This window comes from Nicotiana tabacum, chromosome 8 (genome assembly GCF_000715075.1).
Source record: "Nicotiana tabacum cultivar K326 chromosome 8, ASM71507v2, whole genome shotgun sequence".
In the NCBI taxonomy this organism is placed as follows: domain Eukaryota; kingdom Viridiplantae; phylum Streptophyta; class Magnoliopsida; order Solanales; family Solanaceae; genus Nicotiana; species Nicotiana tabacum.
In genome coordinates, this window is record NC_134087.1 from 168,538,100 (window position 1) to 168,556,717 (window position 18,618).

An 18,618-nucleotide genomic window follows, 5' to 3' on the forward strand; every position below is an offset into this window, starting at 1 on the left:
CTTATTAAAGAAAGTAGCACGTAGGAATATCATTAACATACTTGTGCTATGTCATCTTCTCCTACAACTCCAAATGGCACGATTGTAGCACCAAACCGTGCAGCCATTCTGACGAATTCTGGTTGATCAGGCCAAATCACCTTATACTCTTCTCCCTGGCATAAACTGAAACCATCAAATTGAGAAGTAGCATCATAATAAGTAGTAGCTGAGGTTATATGGTTTCACAGACAATCAGAAGCAAACTGGAAGATTGCAACCTTTCTTCCTTTTCCCTAGTCTATCCTTAAAAATTTGCAAACGAGCACTTAAAATTTGCAGCAAGACAACCCCCATTACAAACCTTTACAAACAGCTATAGTCAGAAATGTTTTTTGGGGCAATTTTCTTTCAGCAAAAATTAGTGTGTGATTCTTCTTAATTAGCTCTCCTTCAGTACTATATCCTGTTTTTTTCCTCGCAACTACTTCAATGGAAAATATTTAGAGAAAAAGTTGACCTTCTCGACTCGGAGAAATCTTCTGAGCTAATGACTGAAAAAAAGCACCTGTTTGGCAATGTCATATGAAATTTTGAAAACCATCGCCATATTACAGTTTTTCTAGTCACAAAGAGGAACTGCGACCATGTTATGCACGGAAAACTGCCTTTTTACTAGGGGAGTCCTGATTTAAGAGCAGCTATGCACTCATGATAGTTACCTAATCAAGCAGTTTTTGAGTCGGACCAACTGCAGTACATCTATTAGCATACTGTTTGAACAGTCATGGTTGACATTATGTCAAAATTATCATGTGCATCAAGCAGTCAGAAACATCTTTTGCATTTTGTACTTCTAATTTTCTTGATGTTGAAGACCTAAATAAGTATCGACAAAAGAAGACTGAAATAAGTAAATAAATTTTTTCATCCTCTACTAGTGTACACAAATAGACAATATTTCTCTCCCTCTAATTACTTTATCTTATAGAAAATGATAGATATACTATAAACATTTTGATCATACAAGCTTATATAGACTAAAAACACAAATTGAAAAAGGTGAACTGTTGATTCTGAACAAAAATACGCGTTACCATTTAGCTATGCAGATTCACATGCATACATGCAGAAACACAACTTTCCAAAAACTGATTTCACCATTTATATTAATACCTCATATTCTATACAGACAGACGCTATATGGAAATTCATATATGCTTAGCTGTATGGCAAATGCCCCTTTTAGGGGTAGGTTATGGCTGTCCAACGGGACGGGACGTCCCGTCCCGTCTCGCGTCCCGTCCCGTCCCGTCCCGTCTCGCGTCCCGTCTCGCGTCCCGTCCCGTCCCGCTTCAAGTTAAATGGGATGGGCCAATGTTAAACGGGACACGGGATGGGACGGGACGACCATTTCGTCCCGTTTGTCCCGTCCCGTCCCGTCCCGCGTCCCGTCCCGTCTCGTCCCGCCAGTTTTTTTTTTTTAAAAAAAACTAGCCGTTGGGCAACGGCTTAAATTGCAAAAATAGTCGTTGCCAACGGTCCAAACAGCCCCTACCCCCTCCACCCCCCCAAAACACCCCCTAACCCCCCCAAACTTTTAATATAACCCCTAAGTTTATTAAATTACACTTTGGCCCTATTTTCTACTATAAATACCCCCATTCTTCTTCATTTTTTTCCCACAAAAAATCAATCTTCTCTCTCAAATCTCTTACATTCTAATATTCTATCTATATTATATATTATTCTCTCAATTTTGTTACTATCAAGTATCAAGTGATAACTTTCAAGTTTCAATTTTCAAGTATTTGGGCAAATTTTTTGGAGCAACTTTCAAGCTTCAAATTAATTCGTCAAGTATTTGGAGCAATATTTTGGGCAATTTCTTCAAGTTTCAATATTTAATCACGGTGCACTCGTTCCATATCCTAATTTTAATATATAATTTTTGCGTATCATTTTAGTGCTTAATTTTTGTGTTTACTTTACGTGTTAATTTTCGTATTTTATTTGTGTGTTTAATATTTGTGTTAGTTTTTTTAATTTAATTTCGTATTTAAATTATGGTACCTAAAAATGTATTTGGTATTTTTTTAAAAAGCAGTAAAAAAAATAGTAAAGGTGAAAGTAGTAGTAATCCTAATCCTAACCCTTCTCCTAGACCTAGAATTAGAAAGCATATTGATGAAATGACTCATGTTGATGAAACTTCATTTTCCCAACCCCCCACATTTTATGATGTTCATGTCGGAGAACAATTAGATCATGAAACTTTACAAAGACAATTTGGCAATGATATTTTTTTGAGGATGAAGAAAATGAGGATGAAGAAAATGAGGAAGAAGAATTAGATGAAACACCCACTAGTCCCGCAACAGAAGCTCCAACTCAGAGTCAATCTCAGTCTGGAGCTTTACCCCCTGTACCCCCTGCAAGGGGTAAGCCTAAGGCTGAACGTCCCAAAACATCACTTGTATGAAAATTTTTTAAACTTGATAAAGTCAATCATCGTGCTATATGTGAAAAATGTAAGCAAGTATTTGCACACACAACAAGTGGTGGGACGGGGGGTTTAAGTAGACACTTAATAAGGGATCACAAATCTTTATGGATACAAGCTAACATAGAAGCAGAAAAATTATAGATCCTATCATCAGTACTGACACTCCTAGCGGATCTGGTTCTAATCAAATTCAACAACAACTTGACCCTGCTTCTGGTCATGTTTTACGCAAATATAACAAAGATAGAGATCGTGAGAACTTAGCAAAAATGGTGGTTGTCTGTGGCTTACCTTTTACTTTCCCTTCTCACCCTGCTTTTGTGCATTATATACAAGAAACTTATAACCCTGCTTTTCAAGGTTTTCCTAAGACCACGGTTAGAAATGATGTTTTTAAATTTCAAACCAAATATCTTCAGTATATTCGTGTATTTTTTCACTTAGATTGTAAAGTGTCTATCACATCTGATATAGGTCGTAGTCCTAATGGTTGTGATTATTTAACTGTTACATGTCATTGGGTTGATCATCACTGGAACTTGCAAAAACGTATTATTGGTTATAAATTTGTTGATTCAAAACACACTGGAGCATATATTGCAACTACTGCTCTACAAATACTTGATTTTTATAGACTCATTAATAAAGTTTTAACTATCACCTTAGATAATGCTTCTTCTAACACAACCGCAGCAAATAGCTTAAAATCTAGACTTTGTCCAATTAATCCAACAATTTTTCATGTTAGATGTGCATGTCATATTTTTAACTTGGTTGTAAAAAATGGTCTTAATTTATTTTCTGATGCTTGTAGTAAAATACAACATGCTTGTGGCTATATTTTTCGTGCTCATAAACAAAGTAGAATTCGTGAATTTGCTCAATAATGTGTTAGTGCTAACCTTCCATTTAGAAAAGTTCCAAAAGATGTTTGTACTAGGTGGAATTCTACTTATGAAATGCTTAAAGTTGCTTATGATTATCGGGTGCCTATCCAAAAAGTATTTAATATGCATAATGCTCACCCTGTTGATCAAATTGTTGATTCTGATTGGGATGAGATTAGAGAGCTTACTAAATTTTTAGAAAAATTTTATTATGCTACAAAACAATTTTCTGGTATATATTATCCTACTGTTACACAAATATTGTGGTATATTTGTGGAATTTCTGTTGTATTTGGTAAGTATAAAAAAAATCCAACTTATGCACCGGCCATTAAAGAAATGATTTTAAAATTTAAAAAGTATTTTTTCCCTATTCCCGAAGTTTATTTAATTTCTACTCTACTTAACTCATCTTTAAAACTAGGAGGTGCAAAGGGACTTGTTCGTAAAATTTATGAGAATTTAGAAATTCAAGAAAATGAACAACCATCTCTCGAAAACTGCCAAGCTAGCATATATTCTTATGCTAGATCAATGTTTGATAAATATAAATCTATGGATACAACTGGTTGTGAAACTGCTCCTTCTACTTCTAAGTCTAGAGCAGAAGTTTTATGGGAAGATATGGATGATATAACAGGTTTTGATTCCTCTATTTATGATGAACTTGATTCTTATCTTAATCAAGGATTGGAAAATATTAAAGACGAAGAAGGCAAGGAACAACTTTTGTCATGGTGGAGGGAGCGTGGCAAGGCTTTTCCAACACTTTCAATTATGGTCCGAGATATCCTGGCTATTCAAGCATCATCAGTAGCATCGGAGAGTGCTTTTAGCGCGGCAAGATTTCAAATTGGAGATCATAGACATTCATTAGCGGAGGACAGTCTAGAGATTTCCGTATTATTCAGAGATTGGATTAATGTAGAAAGAAGAAATCTTGGTTTTGAAAAATTAACCACTAGGGAAGAAGAAGAATACAATGAGATACTAACCACTGGGAGCGATGACGGCATGGAGCTCATGGAACATCAATCAACATTGCCAATTCCAGCAGAATGTCCGAGAGATATTATTGATAAGTTACAAAGAAGCTATATAGGAGCTTACAAATATTAGTATGATAATTTGTAATTGGCTACTAAGAGGCCTAGTTCAAACAGAACCCTTCCTAGAAGGTGACTGCGTAGATTAGGTGCTCTTCAAAAGAATTATATTTGTATTTGAGATTTGAAAGTTCTATTAATAAAATAAAAGGCTCTAAGCATTGAATTTTATTTATGAATTGTCTTAGTTACTTAATAGTTAATACTTTGAAATTATATTAAATAAATTATAACTCTATTATAAATTTATAATTACTAGAATATTTCATTACAAGTCTTTTGTTCTAATATTTTATAATTCTTTACTTAGTTTTCTAATTTTCATTTTAACATAGTAACATTTAAGTTTACTAAATAAGTCAAAAATCTAGCCATTGCAAACTTTAAAAACATAGTAAATTTCAAAAACTAGACGTTTTTTTTATAAAAAAATACACTTAAGGCCCACGAACCCGTCCTGTTCCGTCCCGTCCCATCCCGTTTGTTAGCAGGACGGGATGGGACGAACATTTCGTCCCGTTTGTCCCGTCCCGTTTCGTCCCGTCCCGCCTCCATCCCGCTTAAATGTCGTCCCGTCCCATCCCGTTGGACAGCCATAGGGTAGGTATCCCATACCCTGACCTTATACATCCTACTGTTACATATATAATTTTCCAGTATCAACTCCATCATTTCAACCAAAGCAAAAAGTAGTTAGACTAGGAAAGCATTTAACCAAAATCTGGTCCTACTTTAGGCAGCTTGAAGGTTCAGGCATGAACAAAGATTTTGCAAGGCTTCACATTAAGAGTGTAATAGAAGGTCAACTGAACTAAGAGCAGGAAGAAAGCACACCTTACGATGTAAGGCCTCACGGGCACCACCAGGATACAGCAGCACATGCGATTTTGTTGAAAGCAACTTAAAGAAGTTGCTAGCTGAGACAGGCGATGCCCCGTATAGTCTCAGCAAATCTAAGAACGAGACTTCATTTGTCTGATTCTCAGTCAGCTGCGAAAATAATGTTGGATGTGCTATACCACGAACTAAAATTTTTCTCTCCCTCAAAAATTCTTCAACAAGAGGGACAAGTTCTACACCCATAAGCATGTGATAACCCACCAATATCGTGGGACCTTCATCTGGGATCCCTGCTAGCCCTCTCACTATTTTTCCATCTTCCATTGTGGACAACATAACTGGACTAGTAAAGTTGAGATACCATCTGCAAATACACATTACTTAATATTAGCCTCAACATGCTGAATATCAGTATCTGCAAATACATTATACATAATATTAGCCTCAATTTATGCATTTAAACCATAGGGTGATAGCTCTAGAAGTACTGACGGGGCATAAGATTCATTTTTAGTGTTAAAAGAGAAGAAAGACAAATGCATCAGGATATAAATAGAGAATCAATAAAATCTTAGGAGACCATCTAAATGAGATTCAGTTCAATCTTCTGTCCTCACATTTAAGTAAAATAAAGGAGCATGAGATGCATTGACTGTGATAAATTAGAAGTTAGGATTTGTTCATAACAATAAGTTAAGAATCGTTTTTCCATTTGATTTCAAATAAGGAGCATGAGATGCAGTATGACGATGACAGTGAAAAATTAGAAGTTAGGAATTGTTCATAAAGGGCCCTCGTTGAAACAAAGCCAAGAGTCCAACAGGTAAACAAACTAAACTTCACAAGTCATCAGGTAAAAACTATACATGCTTCAAGGGATTCTAAGTTTGAGCTAAAGTAAAAATCTATTGAATCCTTTTAATTCTAGATTGCTCTTAGAGCATATCTTCGTGCATGTATGAAACATTCCCATCAACGTACGTACGTACATACATACACACACACATATATATATACACACACATATATCATACAAAAGAAACTTGATGCATTTGTTTTTTTTTTCAACAGTTGTGTCTTATGCCAAGTGGATAAAGTATACGTGTTCAGCAACTGTAGGTATGAATAGGAAGAGAATATTTTTTCTTAGAGAATGCTCAAGTTCTATCAGGCTACTTAAGGCCACTTGATATGATTACAACCACCAAATACATCCCTATTTATACTATTCAAAAAACAATTCAAGAATCTTGCATAACTAAACAAGATACATGTATCACAACTTCCTAAAAGACTTCTCGAAAAACTAATAGATAATGTCGAAGAACTAAATAATACTCTTGAAAGAATAAGAGACTCCTAGAAAACATAAAAGTCAAGGTCAAGGATAATATCCAAGAAATGCATTAATTCCAACACTTCCCCTTGATGCATTTGTTTTGACAACTCCAAGCTTTTATCTAAGGTAGCAAAACGTTTCTCTAGGAAGTGCTTTGGTGAAGATGTCAACAAGTTATTCTTCTGTCTTGTAATAATGCAACTGAATTTCACCTTTTTCTTGTGCTTGTCGCATAAAATGATACTTGATGGAAATATGGTTGGATCTTTCATGGTTGACCGGGTTCTTAACAATGGCAATGGCTGATTTGGTATCGCAAAATTTAGCAGTCCCTCCTTTTTGTTTTTCACCAATATCTTCAAGAATTCTTCTATGCCAAATAGCTTGAGAAGTAGCCATAGCTGCTGAGATGAATTATGCTTAGTGGATTGAGCAACAATACTTTGCTTCTTTGACAACAAAAAATAAATGCTTGAACCAAATAAGAAAGCATAACCAAAAGTACTCTTTATGTCATCTACACTTCCGGCCAGTCACTTTCAGAGTAGTCAATTAATTCCAAAGCTCCATCAAATTTGTACATTATCCCATAATCTGTTGTTCCTTGCAAGTAGCGTAAAACTCGCTTTGCACCTCCAAAATGCACTTGGCTTGGTTCTTGCATGAATCCGGACAAGCAGCAAACATAATGTCAGGTCTTGTTGAAGTAAGATATAGCAGGTTTCCAATCAAGCTCCTATAGAGTGAGCTATTAGCTTTCATTGCTCCGTCATCTTTTCATTTGGTGCTAATGGTGAGGCCAAAGACCTGCAATCCATCATTTTAAATTTTTGAAGAATAATTTTAGCATACTTCTTCTGAGAAATAAACATCCCTTCTATTACATGAAAAACTTCAATTCGCAAGATATAATGTAGCAACCCAAGATCGCTCATTTTATAGGTCTCCATCATATCTTGATTGAATTTCGGCATCATCTTCCCTAGATCTTTGATTTCTCTTATTGAAGAGGCAATCTCAATTCCCAAGAAGTACTGCAACTTCCCTAGATCTTTGATTTCAAATTCCTGTGCCAACCGCTTCTTCAATCGGGTCATCTCCTCTTTATCATCTCCTGTCATTACTATGTCATCAATATAAACTATGAGAAGAGTGAGTTTACCCTTTTGATGTCTTATGAAGAGGGTGTGATCAGCATTACTTTGTTGGTAGCCGAAGGAGATCAATGCTTTGTAGAATCTGTCAAACCAAGCTCTAGGAGATTGCTTCAGTCCATACAAGGCTTTCTTCAATCAGCACACTTTTCTTTGACTTTGTTCGATATAAAATCTAGGCGGGATCTCCATATACACCTCTTCTTCTAAGTCTCCATGAAGAAATGCGTTCTTCACATCAAACTATTGTAAGTCCCAATCAAGATTAGCTGCACAAGACAAAATGATTCTGATAGTGTTCATTTTGGCAACAGGGGCCAAATGTCTCTTGATAATCTACTCCATAAGTCTGAGTGAATCCCTTAGCCACCAATTTTGCTTTGAATCTTTCAATTGAGCCATCAGCTTTGTGCTTCACAGTGAAGACCCATTTGCAGCAAACAAACTTTTTGTCTGGTGGTGAAGTGACAAGTTCCCAAGTTTTATTTTTTGATAAGGCCTTCATTTCTTCAATCATAGCTTGCTTCCATTTAGGATCTACAAAAGTTTCCCTCCAATTCTAGGGAATAGACACAGAAGAAATAGACAAGGCAAAGGCTCTATAGGAGGGAGACAAAGAATTATAGGAGACAAAATTAGATAAAGAATGTTTAGTGGTACAAGATCTGACTCCTTTTTTGTGAGCAATAGGTACATCTAAGTCATTAGGAAATGTAGGTAACTCACCAGTTGAAGAAGGTTCAGCTTCGGCAGATTGGATGATGACTTCTTCTGCTCTATTTCTCCTTGAGTAAGTTTTTGAGTAAGTTTTCAAATCAGGTCTATCCAAACGCCCAATAGTCTCCCCCTATATTCTGTCTTCAATTTTACTTTCCCCTGTGGTACTGGCAGTGGTTTCAACAGTAGAACTCGCGAGAATCATCTCTTCCCTTTTATAGTTCTCCCCTGAAGAGGTGATGATGTAATACTGAAATAGGGTTCAGATTCTCGAAAGGTAACATCCATGCTGACAAAGATTCTCCGAGAGGGAGGATGATAGCATTTGTAACCTTTCTGTGTTGAAGAATACCCAATAAAGACACACTTAAGGGCTCTAGGATCAAGTTTCCTAGAGTTCCTAGTGTGAACAAAGTAGACACACCCAAATACCTTCGAAGGAACAATATAATCATTCTTACCCTTTAATACTTCCTGAGGAGTTTGAAAATTGAGGGTTTTTAGTGGCATTCTATTGATGAGATAGGTAGCTACTAAAATGGCATCCCCCAGTAAGGTTTTGGTAGATTCGTGGTAAACATAAGAGATCTTACTACTTCTAACAAATGCCTATTTTCCTTTCTGTAACCCCATTTTGTGCACTAGTATAAGGACAACTACTTTGATTGATTATCCCATAAGACTCCAAATAAGCACCAAAATTTTATCCATGTATTCTGTGCCATTATCCGTACGCAAGATTTTTATCTTAGCCTGAAACTGAGTGCAAATCATCTTATGAAATGACTGAAAGCAGGAGAAAACTTCATTTTTGGCCTTTAACAAATACACCCAAGTAATTCTAGCGCAACAATCAATAAAAGTAACAAACCACCTACTACCAGATAAAGAAACTGTTTGAATAGGACCCCACACATCAAAATGAATAGTCGAAAAAGGAGTTGTACTTTTATTATCACTCAAAGGATAAGAGTTTATAGTATGCTTGGCAAATTCACAAGCATCACAAAACAAAGATTCAAACTCAGTTCTAGAAAACAAACTAGGATATAACTTCTTTAAAGCAAAAAATGATGGGTGCCCCAACCATCTATGCCATTGTATTATTTCTTGGTTGACATCCTTATTTCCTCCAAAAAAGGCCTGACTAGAGTCTTGAGTTCCATCAATCCAATATAAGTCATCATGCAATCTACCACTGCCAATCCTCTTCCTTGTTTGAAGATCCTTAAAAAAACAATGATCAGGAAAGAACTCGACATTACAGTTTAGTTTTTTTGGTGATGGCGCTAATAGATAACAGGTTAACAGGAAACTCAGGGACATGGAAAACAGATGATAATGTAATATCAGGTGTACAAACAACAGAACGTGTTCCAGAGATAGGAGTTAGGGAGCCATTGGCTATTCTGACATAATCCCCTTTGAAACTGGGAGAGTAGTTTTTAAAGCCCTTAGAGGAGCCTGTCATGTGTCTATTCGCACCAAAATCAATAATCCAAGAATTAAGGTGAGCATGAAAAGCAATACCTGACTGCACGTAATTAGAAGTGGCAACATTAGAAGAGTCAAGTTTATTCAAGAGACGGTAAAGATGTTGAATTTCATCCGAAAACAAAGCTTCTCCAGAAGCAGTTTCCCTGGATGTCTCCACAATTTCTGCAATATTAGCCTGAACCCTTGATGGACCTACACGTTTTAGCCTGACCTCTAGTTGGTCTACCATGTAGTTTCCAGCATGTCTCATTCGTATGCCTTGGCTTTCCACAGTAATCACAGTGCAGGTGATCTTTATCAGAAGTGAACGCCTTTGGTTGTTCATGAGACACAGCTAACCCGGACTTCTCCATTGGTGCGGAATCAAGCATGACCCCTCGTCGACTCTCTTCCTGTTGAACATAAGAGTATGTATTCTCAAAAGAAGGAAAAGGAACTTTATAGCCAGAAAATAATACATCCTATCCTTTTCAACCCATCGTTGAAAGAGAACTGCATCATCAGTACATTTTGCTTGGAGATCCTCATAGTAGTCAATCTCCTGCCATAATCCGCTTAACTCGGAATAATAATTAGTGATAGTCAACTCACCTTGCTTAGTCGCATGAATTTTATTTCGAATTTCAAAAATCTGGGCATCATTTCCCTTGCGAGAATAAGTGCGCTGGGCTGAATTCCAGATTTTTCAGCAGTGACAAGCAACAAATATTGTTTAGAAATTCGAGTGTGCATAGTACTCAAAACCCAAGTCATGACAAGGGAATTATCACAATCCCATTGGTTGTAAGTAGCATCAGTCATAACAGGTTGTTTCTTTTCTCCAGTAATATAACCAATCATCTTCCTGGATTTAGTAAACAACAAACAAGCCCTTGACCAGGTAAGATACGAACCAGCACCATCCAATTTTACCATACTAATACCATGTGAAACAGAGTTATTGTTTACAAAATTATTGTTATCTACTGTTTTTGAGTCCCTTATATTTTTGAACAATCTGAAGCACAAAAAGAAATTTCAAAATATAAATTCTAAACAGAAGAACCTGGTAACCCAAAAACAGCCTTCAGAATCTGACAAAAAGGCTTCTGGAGCTTACTGGTTACGCCGGACTTATCTTCTGGTGTTCGGAAAAATCTGAAACTTCTTTCGGTAGGTCGTACAGTAGGTATAATCCTTCCAGTGAAACCAATTTTTGTACAGAACTGGCGGAGGTTAAAAAAAAGGCTTCAGACAGAAACTTTAGCAAGAAAACTATAAGAAAGAGGGAGAAAACTCAACCTATGGAACCCTAGCGCTGCAGAGCGAGAAAACTCACATCAAAAGGGCAGCAATGGCTTCTGATACCACGATGAGTATGGGCCTAACTCAACCCCAAAAGCTAGGGGTGTGCATTCGATTTATCGATTCGATTTTGACTCTTATCGATAATTACTTTATCGATTATCGATTTGTACATATGCTTATCGTTATCGTTTCAATAAGGTTTCGATTTTTTCGATTTTTGGGGCTTATCGATTCGGTTATCGATTACACCAATAAGAAAATCTGCGGGATTCCACAGAAAGTATATCGCTATAAACACGCCTAACTAATATGGACAAAAAGAAGCTAAAATAAGACGAACACCGTTTATAACATAAAAATTGTGTCAACAAGCACATGCAACGAAACTAAAGTAAGGGATCAAATGTATGCCGCCAACACTCCAATGGTATAAAAAAATACATCATCACAGCTAATTTTGTTTTCTATTAATTTGAACTTCATTCCCTTGAGCTTTAAATATGATCATTCCTTAAATGTGGTAGAGGAAATAATAGGGTTAGAGACTTAGGGTAAAGGGAAGGGTATTATAGAATAAGGGTAAAAAAAAATGTCTTTTTAGTATATCTTATCAGTTTATCGATAAACCGATAACCGAAAAGGGCAAAATCGAAATCGATAACTTGATAAGGAAAATTTCGAAATCGAAATCGATAAACCGATAACAAATAATCGATTCGATTTATCGATAAACCGATTCGAATACACACTCCTACCAAAAGCTAGCATATGAGGTGAGGATTGTCCCAGCCATATAAGGAGACCAAAGACCTCAAATCCCTCCGATGTGGGACAACTCAACACCCACCCCCCCACCCAGGCCTCTAGAACGTGGACAACATAAATGGGGGCCCAACATCGGTAACAATAACTAGGATGGGCCTGGCTCTGATACCATAATGAAATTGAGAAGAAGAGAAAGCTTCTTTGTATTTCAATGTACTTTACATCCTACGGATACATGCCTTTACACAAAAGTTCTACAACTATTCTAGGAAAGCAAATAAATGAAAATAATGAGAGAATATTCAGCTACAATACAATTTTCCTACAATCAAGCTATCCTACAATCAAGCTATTAATTTGATTCTCTGATTTTTCTCCTATAATTAAGTTGGTCAACAATTCTTCAGGACAACTTACTCGTCCAGTGATTCTGAGCCTACCAATATAAATTACATCAAATTCTGACAATTTTTATTTTTTCTGGTGTGAACAGTGATTTCCGGCGGAACAGTGATTTCCAGAAAAGTTTTTGTTTCTTGGTGGTGTTTTAGAACTATTCTGTAGTGTGGAATGCTTACAAATTTTTCCGGCGACTTTTCGGCCAACTTCTATTTGTCAGCAACCACCTGGTTTTGGTGCTCAAGGGAGTCTAGTTGCCTTGTATGTCGAATGATCAGCTTGCAGATATTTTCACCAAGTCTCACACTGGTCCTCGTATTAGTTACATATGTAACAAGCTCGGTACATATGATTTGTATGCACCGGCTTGAAGGGGAGTGTTAGATAGTTATGTGTAAATAGTCTTAGTCCCATATTTAATAGGAGTAGAATATGTCCTAGTCTCATATGTAGTAAGAGTAGAATATATATTATATATAGGGCTCGTTGTATCATATATTTAAAAAGATAGATTTTTCTCCCATGCATTACAAAAGTGCTTGAGCCGCCTCTGCTTGTCCCTATTTGATTCTTGTATTAGGAATCACAATAGGTGTACTAGTAATTGTTTGGATAAAAAGAGAAATATCAGCAATACAATTGAATATGCTGGCCCTTTAGGAATTATTGAAGCTCTAGCAGATGGACAAAACTACTTTTGAAAGAGAACCTTATTCCATATACAAGAGATACTTGTTTATTCAATATCGGACCATCAATATCTATATTTCTAAGTTATTTAGTAATTCCGTTTGGTGAAGATAATGAGAATAAGAAATTAGACCAAAAAGGAAAACAATAATAAATAAAGAAGAATAAAAGGGGAAGAGAAAAGGGTAATTGTATACTCAAATATTTCCTGCAATCAAGTGCTTGCATGCATCCATTCGTTACTAAGAGGATAATACTTAGTGCTATACTCAATTACCTATTGTTGTCGATTGCCTTCTTGAACTCTGACATACTTGGAGGAAGAAAATCCATGACACAATCATGCCTCCTTGAATGACGATATTTGCCAGTACCTTTGATGATGGATAGTAGATTAATACCATCTTCCTGCATGATTAAATTAGATGTTAATGAAAGGTTAAAAATTTCCACAAGAAAATCGACCAAATCCTAGAAAGGTCTAATCTCTATATAACCCGCCTTTTATAAGGATCTCTCGAGCAGTTATTTTAACAAGTTTTGTATGCTGATATAATGATTGGAAAAAGATAGTTTCATCGACACGTAGCAAGAACTATAGCCTGCTTTTGCCATCCACCAAAGTAATGCATCCAAATTATCCCTTATATTCAAAAGGAGAAAGAGTGGCTTCCAACTTAGTTTATTTGACACCATGTGAAACAGTGTGTTTTTCCTTTTAATAATTAAGAACAAATTATTTATCAAAGCAGCACTAAGATAGTGTTGTGAGATACAACTTAAAAAAAGTTAGTTCCTATCTAGTCTAGTCTGTGAGGTAACTCAGAAATAATAATGAATTGCTCATGCAGTTAAGCTTTGTGTTTAACACAAAACGCCACTGTTATATTTCAGCCTGTGGATTTTTTTTTTGATGAAGTAAATAAATTGTATTAGAAAAGGCATCAAGAAGATGCAGAATTACAAAAGGTATTAAATGCCAACTCCAGACAAATCCTACAAGGAGCTAACAAATAAAAAATAAATGTAAAAAGCAAAAAATCTAGCTCCAAACCACATCTATGGTAGTGTTAGATAGTTATGTTTAAATAATTCTAGACCCATATGTAGTAGGAGTAGAATATGTCCTAATCTCATATGTAGTAGGAGTAAAATATGAACTATATATAGGACCCATTATGTCATTGTTAATAAATAGATTTTTCTCCCGTGCATTCTCACATGGTATCAGAGCTTCAGTGAGAAAATTATCATTGTGTCATTCTAGTGTTCAATTCCGTGGCTGGAAGGATTTCTTTCTTCCATCTGTCATTCCCTTCTCTCGATATGGTAAAGGGAGGATATTAGGGGAAGCAATGACATCCGAGAAGAAATATCTCGTCGCCGTGCAATTTTCCGGCAACTTCGTCTTGTTCCCACTTCCCAGGGTTCATCATTGGCACTGTGCATATACCAGTACCACCATCAGACCCGAAACTAATGGTGCACTGTGGGCCGGGCCTGAACCGGACCGGGCCCGCGGTCCTAACGGGCCTAACGGGCCTGGTGGGCCGGTCTTAACGGTTCTTTAAAGCCCGTGGCGGGCCGGTTCTTCCTAGAAAGCACACGACTCCGGGACCGGCTGGCGGGCCTGGGCCGGGCTTAACGGCTAGTTTTTATTTTAAAAAAAAAATTAAAAAAAATTCCAACGGTCAAAATTTAAAAAGTAGCCGTTTGGGCTGCAATTTTGACCGTTTGGATGTTTAGAAAATAGTCATTTGGCCCCCAAACTTTATATAATTACACTTTTCTCAATTCTCAACTATAAATACCCCCTCATTCTTTCATTTTTACTCACCAATTCATCAATCTCTCTCAATCTCTCTACTATAATTGCTTATTTTATTGTTGAAATTTCGTGAAAAATTGTGAAGTTGGTGAATTGAAGTATTCAAGTCTTCAACGATTTTCAATTTTCAAGAAGTTGTTCGGCAATTCGGTAAACGCGTTCCAACTCTTAAGTTTTAATATTATAGTTTTGTTAGTTTTATTTAGTATAATTATAATTAATATGGCATTTTCTTTGAAAAATATTTTTGGTGGTAAGGGTAAAGCTAAAATTGGTGAAAGTAGTGGCCAACCTACTACCCTTCCCCCGGCTCCCCGACCCAGACCTGGTAGACGTCCTGCTGCTCCTATTATTCTTGATAGTGATAACCCCTGTTTTCAATTTTCCGATAGTCAATTTTGCCATAATGTTGCACCAGGTCAAAATTTAGATGATAAAACTATGAATGCTCTATATCCTAATGAAACTATCTTTGAAAATGATGAGGAAAATGAGGATGAAGATGAAACCCAACCGGATTAAGATGATACACCTACTAGTCCTGTTAATAACTCAACTGATGTACCGTCCGACCCACCAGTAGAAACCCCTAGTTTTAATAGACAACCTTCTAAACGCCTAGAAACATCATTAGTTTGGAATTTTTTTACTCAAGTAAGAGAACAAAATAAGGCTAAGTGTAAAACATGTGGGAAATTACTGGCGCATAAATATACTGGAGACCGTAGCGGCACGAGTAGTTTGACTAGGCACATAAAAACACACCCTAGAGATAAAGCTAGATATTTACAAATGAAAGCGCAGCTAGAGGGAACACATGTAGATTCTGATGTTAACCCTAGTACAGGTTCAAATCTAGTTCAACCAGGAATTAACACTGTGACCGGAGGTATTTTATATTACGATCCAAATAGAGATCGTGAAGAATTAGCAAAGATGGTTACCGTTATGTGCTTACCCTATTCTTTTCCCTCTAATCCTAATTGGGTGCATTATATTAGAAGAGTTTTTAATCCTACTTATAAAGGTTGGCCTCGCGCAACAGTTAAGAACGATATTTATAAATATAAACATGAATATGAACAATATTTGCGGTATTTATTTACTCATATAAGTAATCGGATTTCTATTACTACTGATATTGGTAGAAGTGGTAATGAATTGTGATTATCTAACTGTTACAAGTCATTGGATAGATGAGGAGTGGACAATGCAAAAACGCATTATTGCGTATAGAATAATTAATTCATGTCACACAGGTAAGTTTATAGCTAACACTGTTGCAGATATTTGTAGATATTTTTGCTTTAGAGATAAAATAATGTCAATTTCTATGGATAATGCTTCTAGTAACACTAGTGCTATAGACATACTTACAACAACACTAAATCCCGCATTTAGAAATATATTCCATGTTAGATGTATTTGTCATATTTATCATTTAATTGTCGGTGATGGTATGCGAATTTTAAATTTAGAAATTGAAAAGGTTAGAATGGCTCTTAATTGGTTGTTTTATTCAAACCGTAGAAGTAGACTAAGAGAATATTTTAAAAAATGTGATGAATATGGCCTTAGAGAAAGAAAGGTTCCTAAACCTTGCCCGACTAGATGGAATTATATGTACGAAATTTTAGTAGTTGCATATGAATATAGAAACCCAATTAATGCAACGTTTAATGCTCGGGTAGGTGGTGAGGATGATGATGAAATGCTTACTACTCAAGATTGGACGAATGTTAAAATTCTTATAGATTTTTTAGAACATTTTCAAATTACTACAAATGCATTTTCTGGGCAATATTATCCTACTATTTCAAACTGTTTAGTTTATATTGCAGCACTATGTGATTTGTTTGTTGAATTTTCGGAGGGTGAGGAAATTTATCAACTTGCTATAAATGCAATGAAAGAAAAGTTTAAAAAATATTTTTTCCCTATCCTTCCTATTTATGGTGTTGCTGCAATGTTAAATCCTACAATGAAATTAGGAAGTCCTCATTTTTGGTACTCAAATATTTATAAGGTTTTAGATCTTTCAAATGAGGAATTTGCTACACTTGCAGATGCAAAAGCCTCAATTAAAATTAATGCTCAAACAATTTATAATGATTATCAACTTGCCTTAGAGCATGCTAGGCCAAATGTTCCAACCCCTACTTCGTCTAGTTCACAATCGTCTAAAAGAGCTGCGGGCTTAAAAGCACTTAAATCTTGGACGGAGTTCAGGGGTTCTCAAGGTGATAATTATGATGAAACTTCACATCTAAATGAGCTTCAAGTTTATTTGTCGCAGGGACTTGAAAAGGAGAAATCCAGACGACACTTTTGATCTTTTGGAATGGTGGAAGGCAAGGGAAAAACATTTTCCGGTTCTTGCAAGGATGACTCGGGATATTTTATCTATTCAAGCTTCAACTGTTGCATCAGAGAGCGCTTTCAGTCAAGCAAGACTTCAAATAGGTGATCATAGAGCGTCAATGAGGGAGAGCTTGGAAAAATCTGTACTGTTCAGAGATTGGATCCGCTCGGAAAGAAGAAACTTTGGAATTGCGGAATCACAACCGGCGATAGATGAAGCTTATGAAGAAATGATGGCGGAACTTGCGGAGGATGTTGCTTCGCCCGGAAGTGGTGATGAACAAGCTTCTTTTCCACCACCACCAACGCAACCTCCTCCGAACCTTGAAGGATTTATAAAATTTGTTAGAGATACAATGTAGATTATGGTGTAACTTGTACTTTGGCATATCTTCTTTTAGTTTTTTTCCCTTGTAATGGTGGTATTAGTACCTTGTTGTGCTCATTCCATTGGGGGAGGAAGACTAAGAAAGATATGCCATTTTTGGTAATAAAAATTATAATACATGCCCTTGAATATCTTTTTGCAATATTTTTTTGGTCTTTAACTTGCAATTATTTATAAGCTATAATATATATACATAACATACAATATATACTACAAGAAAATCTATATATATATATATATATATATATATATATATATATACTACAAAACATTATAAGAAATTATATTTGGAAATATATATACATAACATACTATATATAGTATACTATACTAGTATACTATATATACTACAAAACAAGATTTTTCAAAATTCAAAATGAAGGGCCCCACCCCAATGACCACCAACGGCCATATTGCACAAATAGCCGTTTTTTTTTTAATTTACAAAACTAACCTTCTCTAACACTATAAATACCTCCCTCCCTCTTCTTCATTTCAATACTCAATACTCATTTCTCAATCTAAATTTCTCTCAATCTCCAATTTTCAAGACTTCAAGTCTCAATCTTAATTTTCAAGTTACATCATGCCTCGTTCGGAAAGAGTGCGCTTATTTGTTTCGCACTACTATGAACTGCTTAAAGAAAATGAAGAACGCCAAATATTAAAATGCAAGAACTGTGGAAGAGTCTTAAATTTTCGTTCAGGGTGTACCACAGGCATTTTAAGGAGGCATATAACGTATTGTGTTGATGGTATTTATCCGCAAATTCGTCTTTAAGATATTTCAACAATTTGTGTTATTTTAAAATTATTAGACGTATTTATGCTTCATGTTGTACTTTCTTATTAATTTATTATGCATGGCAATTTAG

At 35.9% G+C, this 18,618-nt stretch overlaps 2 protein-coding genes across 3 annotated transcripts in view; both read right to left on the reverse strand.

Moving 5' to 3' along the window:
* LOC107800599 (phytyl ester synthase 1, chloroplastic) overlaps window positions 1-18,618 on the reverse strand; it is a 50,916-nt gene that overhangs the window by 1,997 nt on the left and 30,301 nt on the right. For both annotated transcript variants that reach the window (XM_075219871.1, XM_075219870.1), the window contains exons 9-11: window positions 13,444-13,574; window positions 5,313-5,682; window positions 42-155 (exon numbers count right to left, since the gene is read on the reverse strand). In XM_075219871.1, the coding sequence (XP_075075972.1) occupies window positions 42-155; window positions 5,313-5,682; window positions 13,444-13,574 (615 nt within the window). The remainder of the gene's footprint in view (window positions 1-41; window positions 156-5,312; window positions 5,683-13,443; window positions 13,575-18,618) is intronic.
* LOC142162860 (uncharacterized) lies at window positions 7,944-10,753 on the reverse strand. The gene is made up of 3 exons (XM_075219873.1): window positions 10,617-10,753; window positions 10,059-10,417; window positions 7,944-8,348 (listed from the first exon to the last, which is right to left on the reverse strand). Exons 2-3 carry the CDS (start codon window positions 10,348-10,350, stop codon window positions 8,077-8,079), a joined length of 564 nt encoding a protein of 187 aa, XP_075075974.1. The 5' UTR covers window positions 10,351-10,417; window positions 10,617-10,753; the 3' UTR covers window positions 7,944-8,076.

Coding starts and splice junctions, on each gene's coding strand:
- LOC142162860 (XM_075219873.1), bottom strand. CDS start 10,350: ATGAACAACCAAAGGCGTTCACTTCTGATAAAGATCACCTGCACTGTG. Junction 8,349..10,058: donor TTCTAATTACGTGCAGTCAG/GTATTGCTTTTC, acceptor AAACTTTTGTAG/ATCCTAAATGGAAGCAAGCT.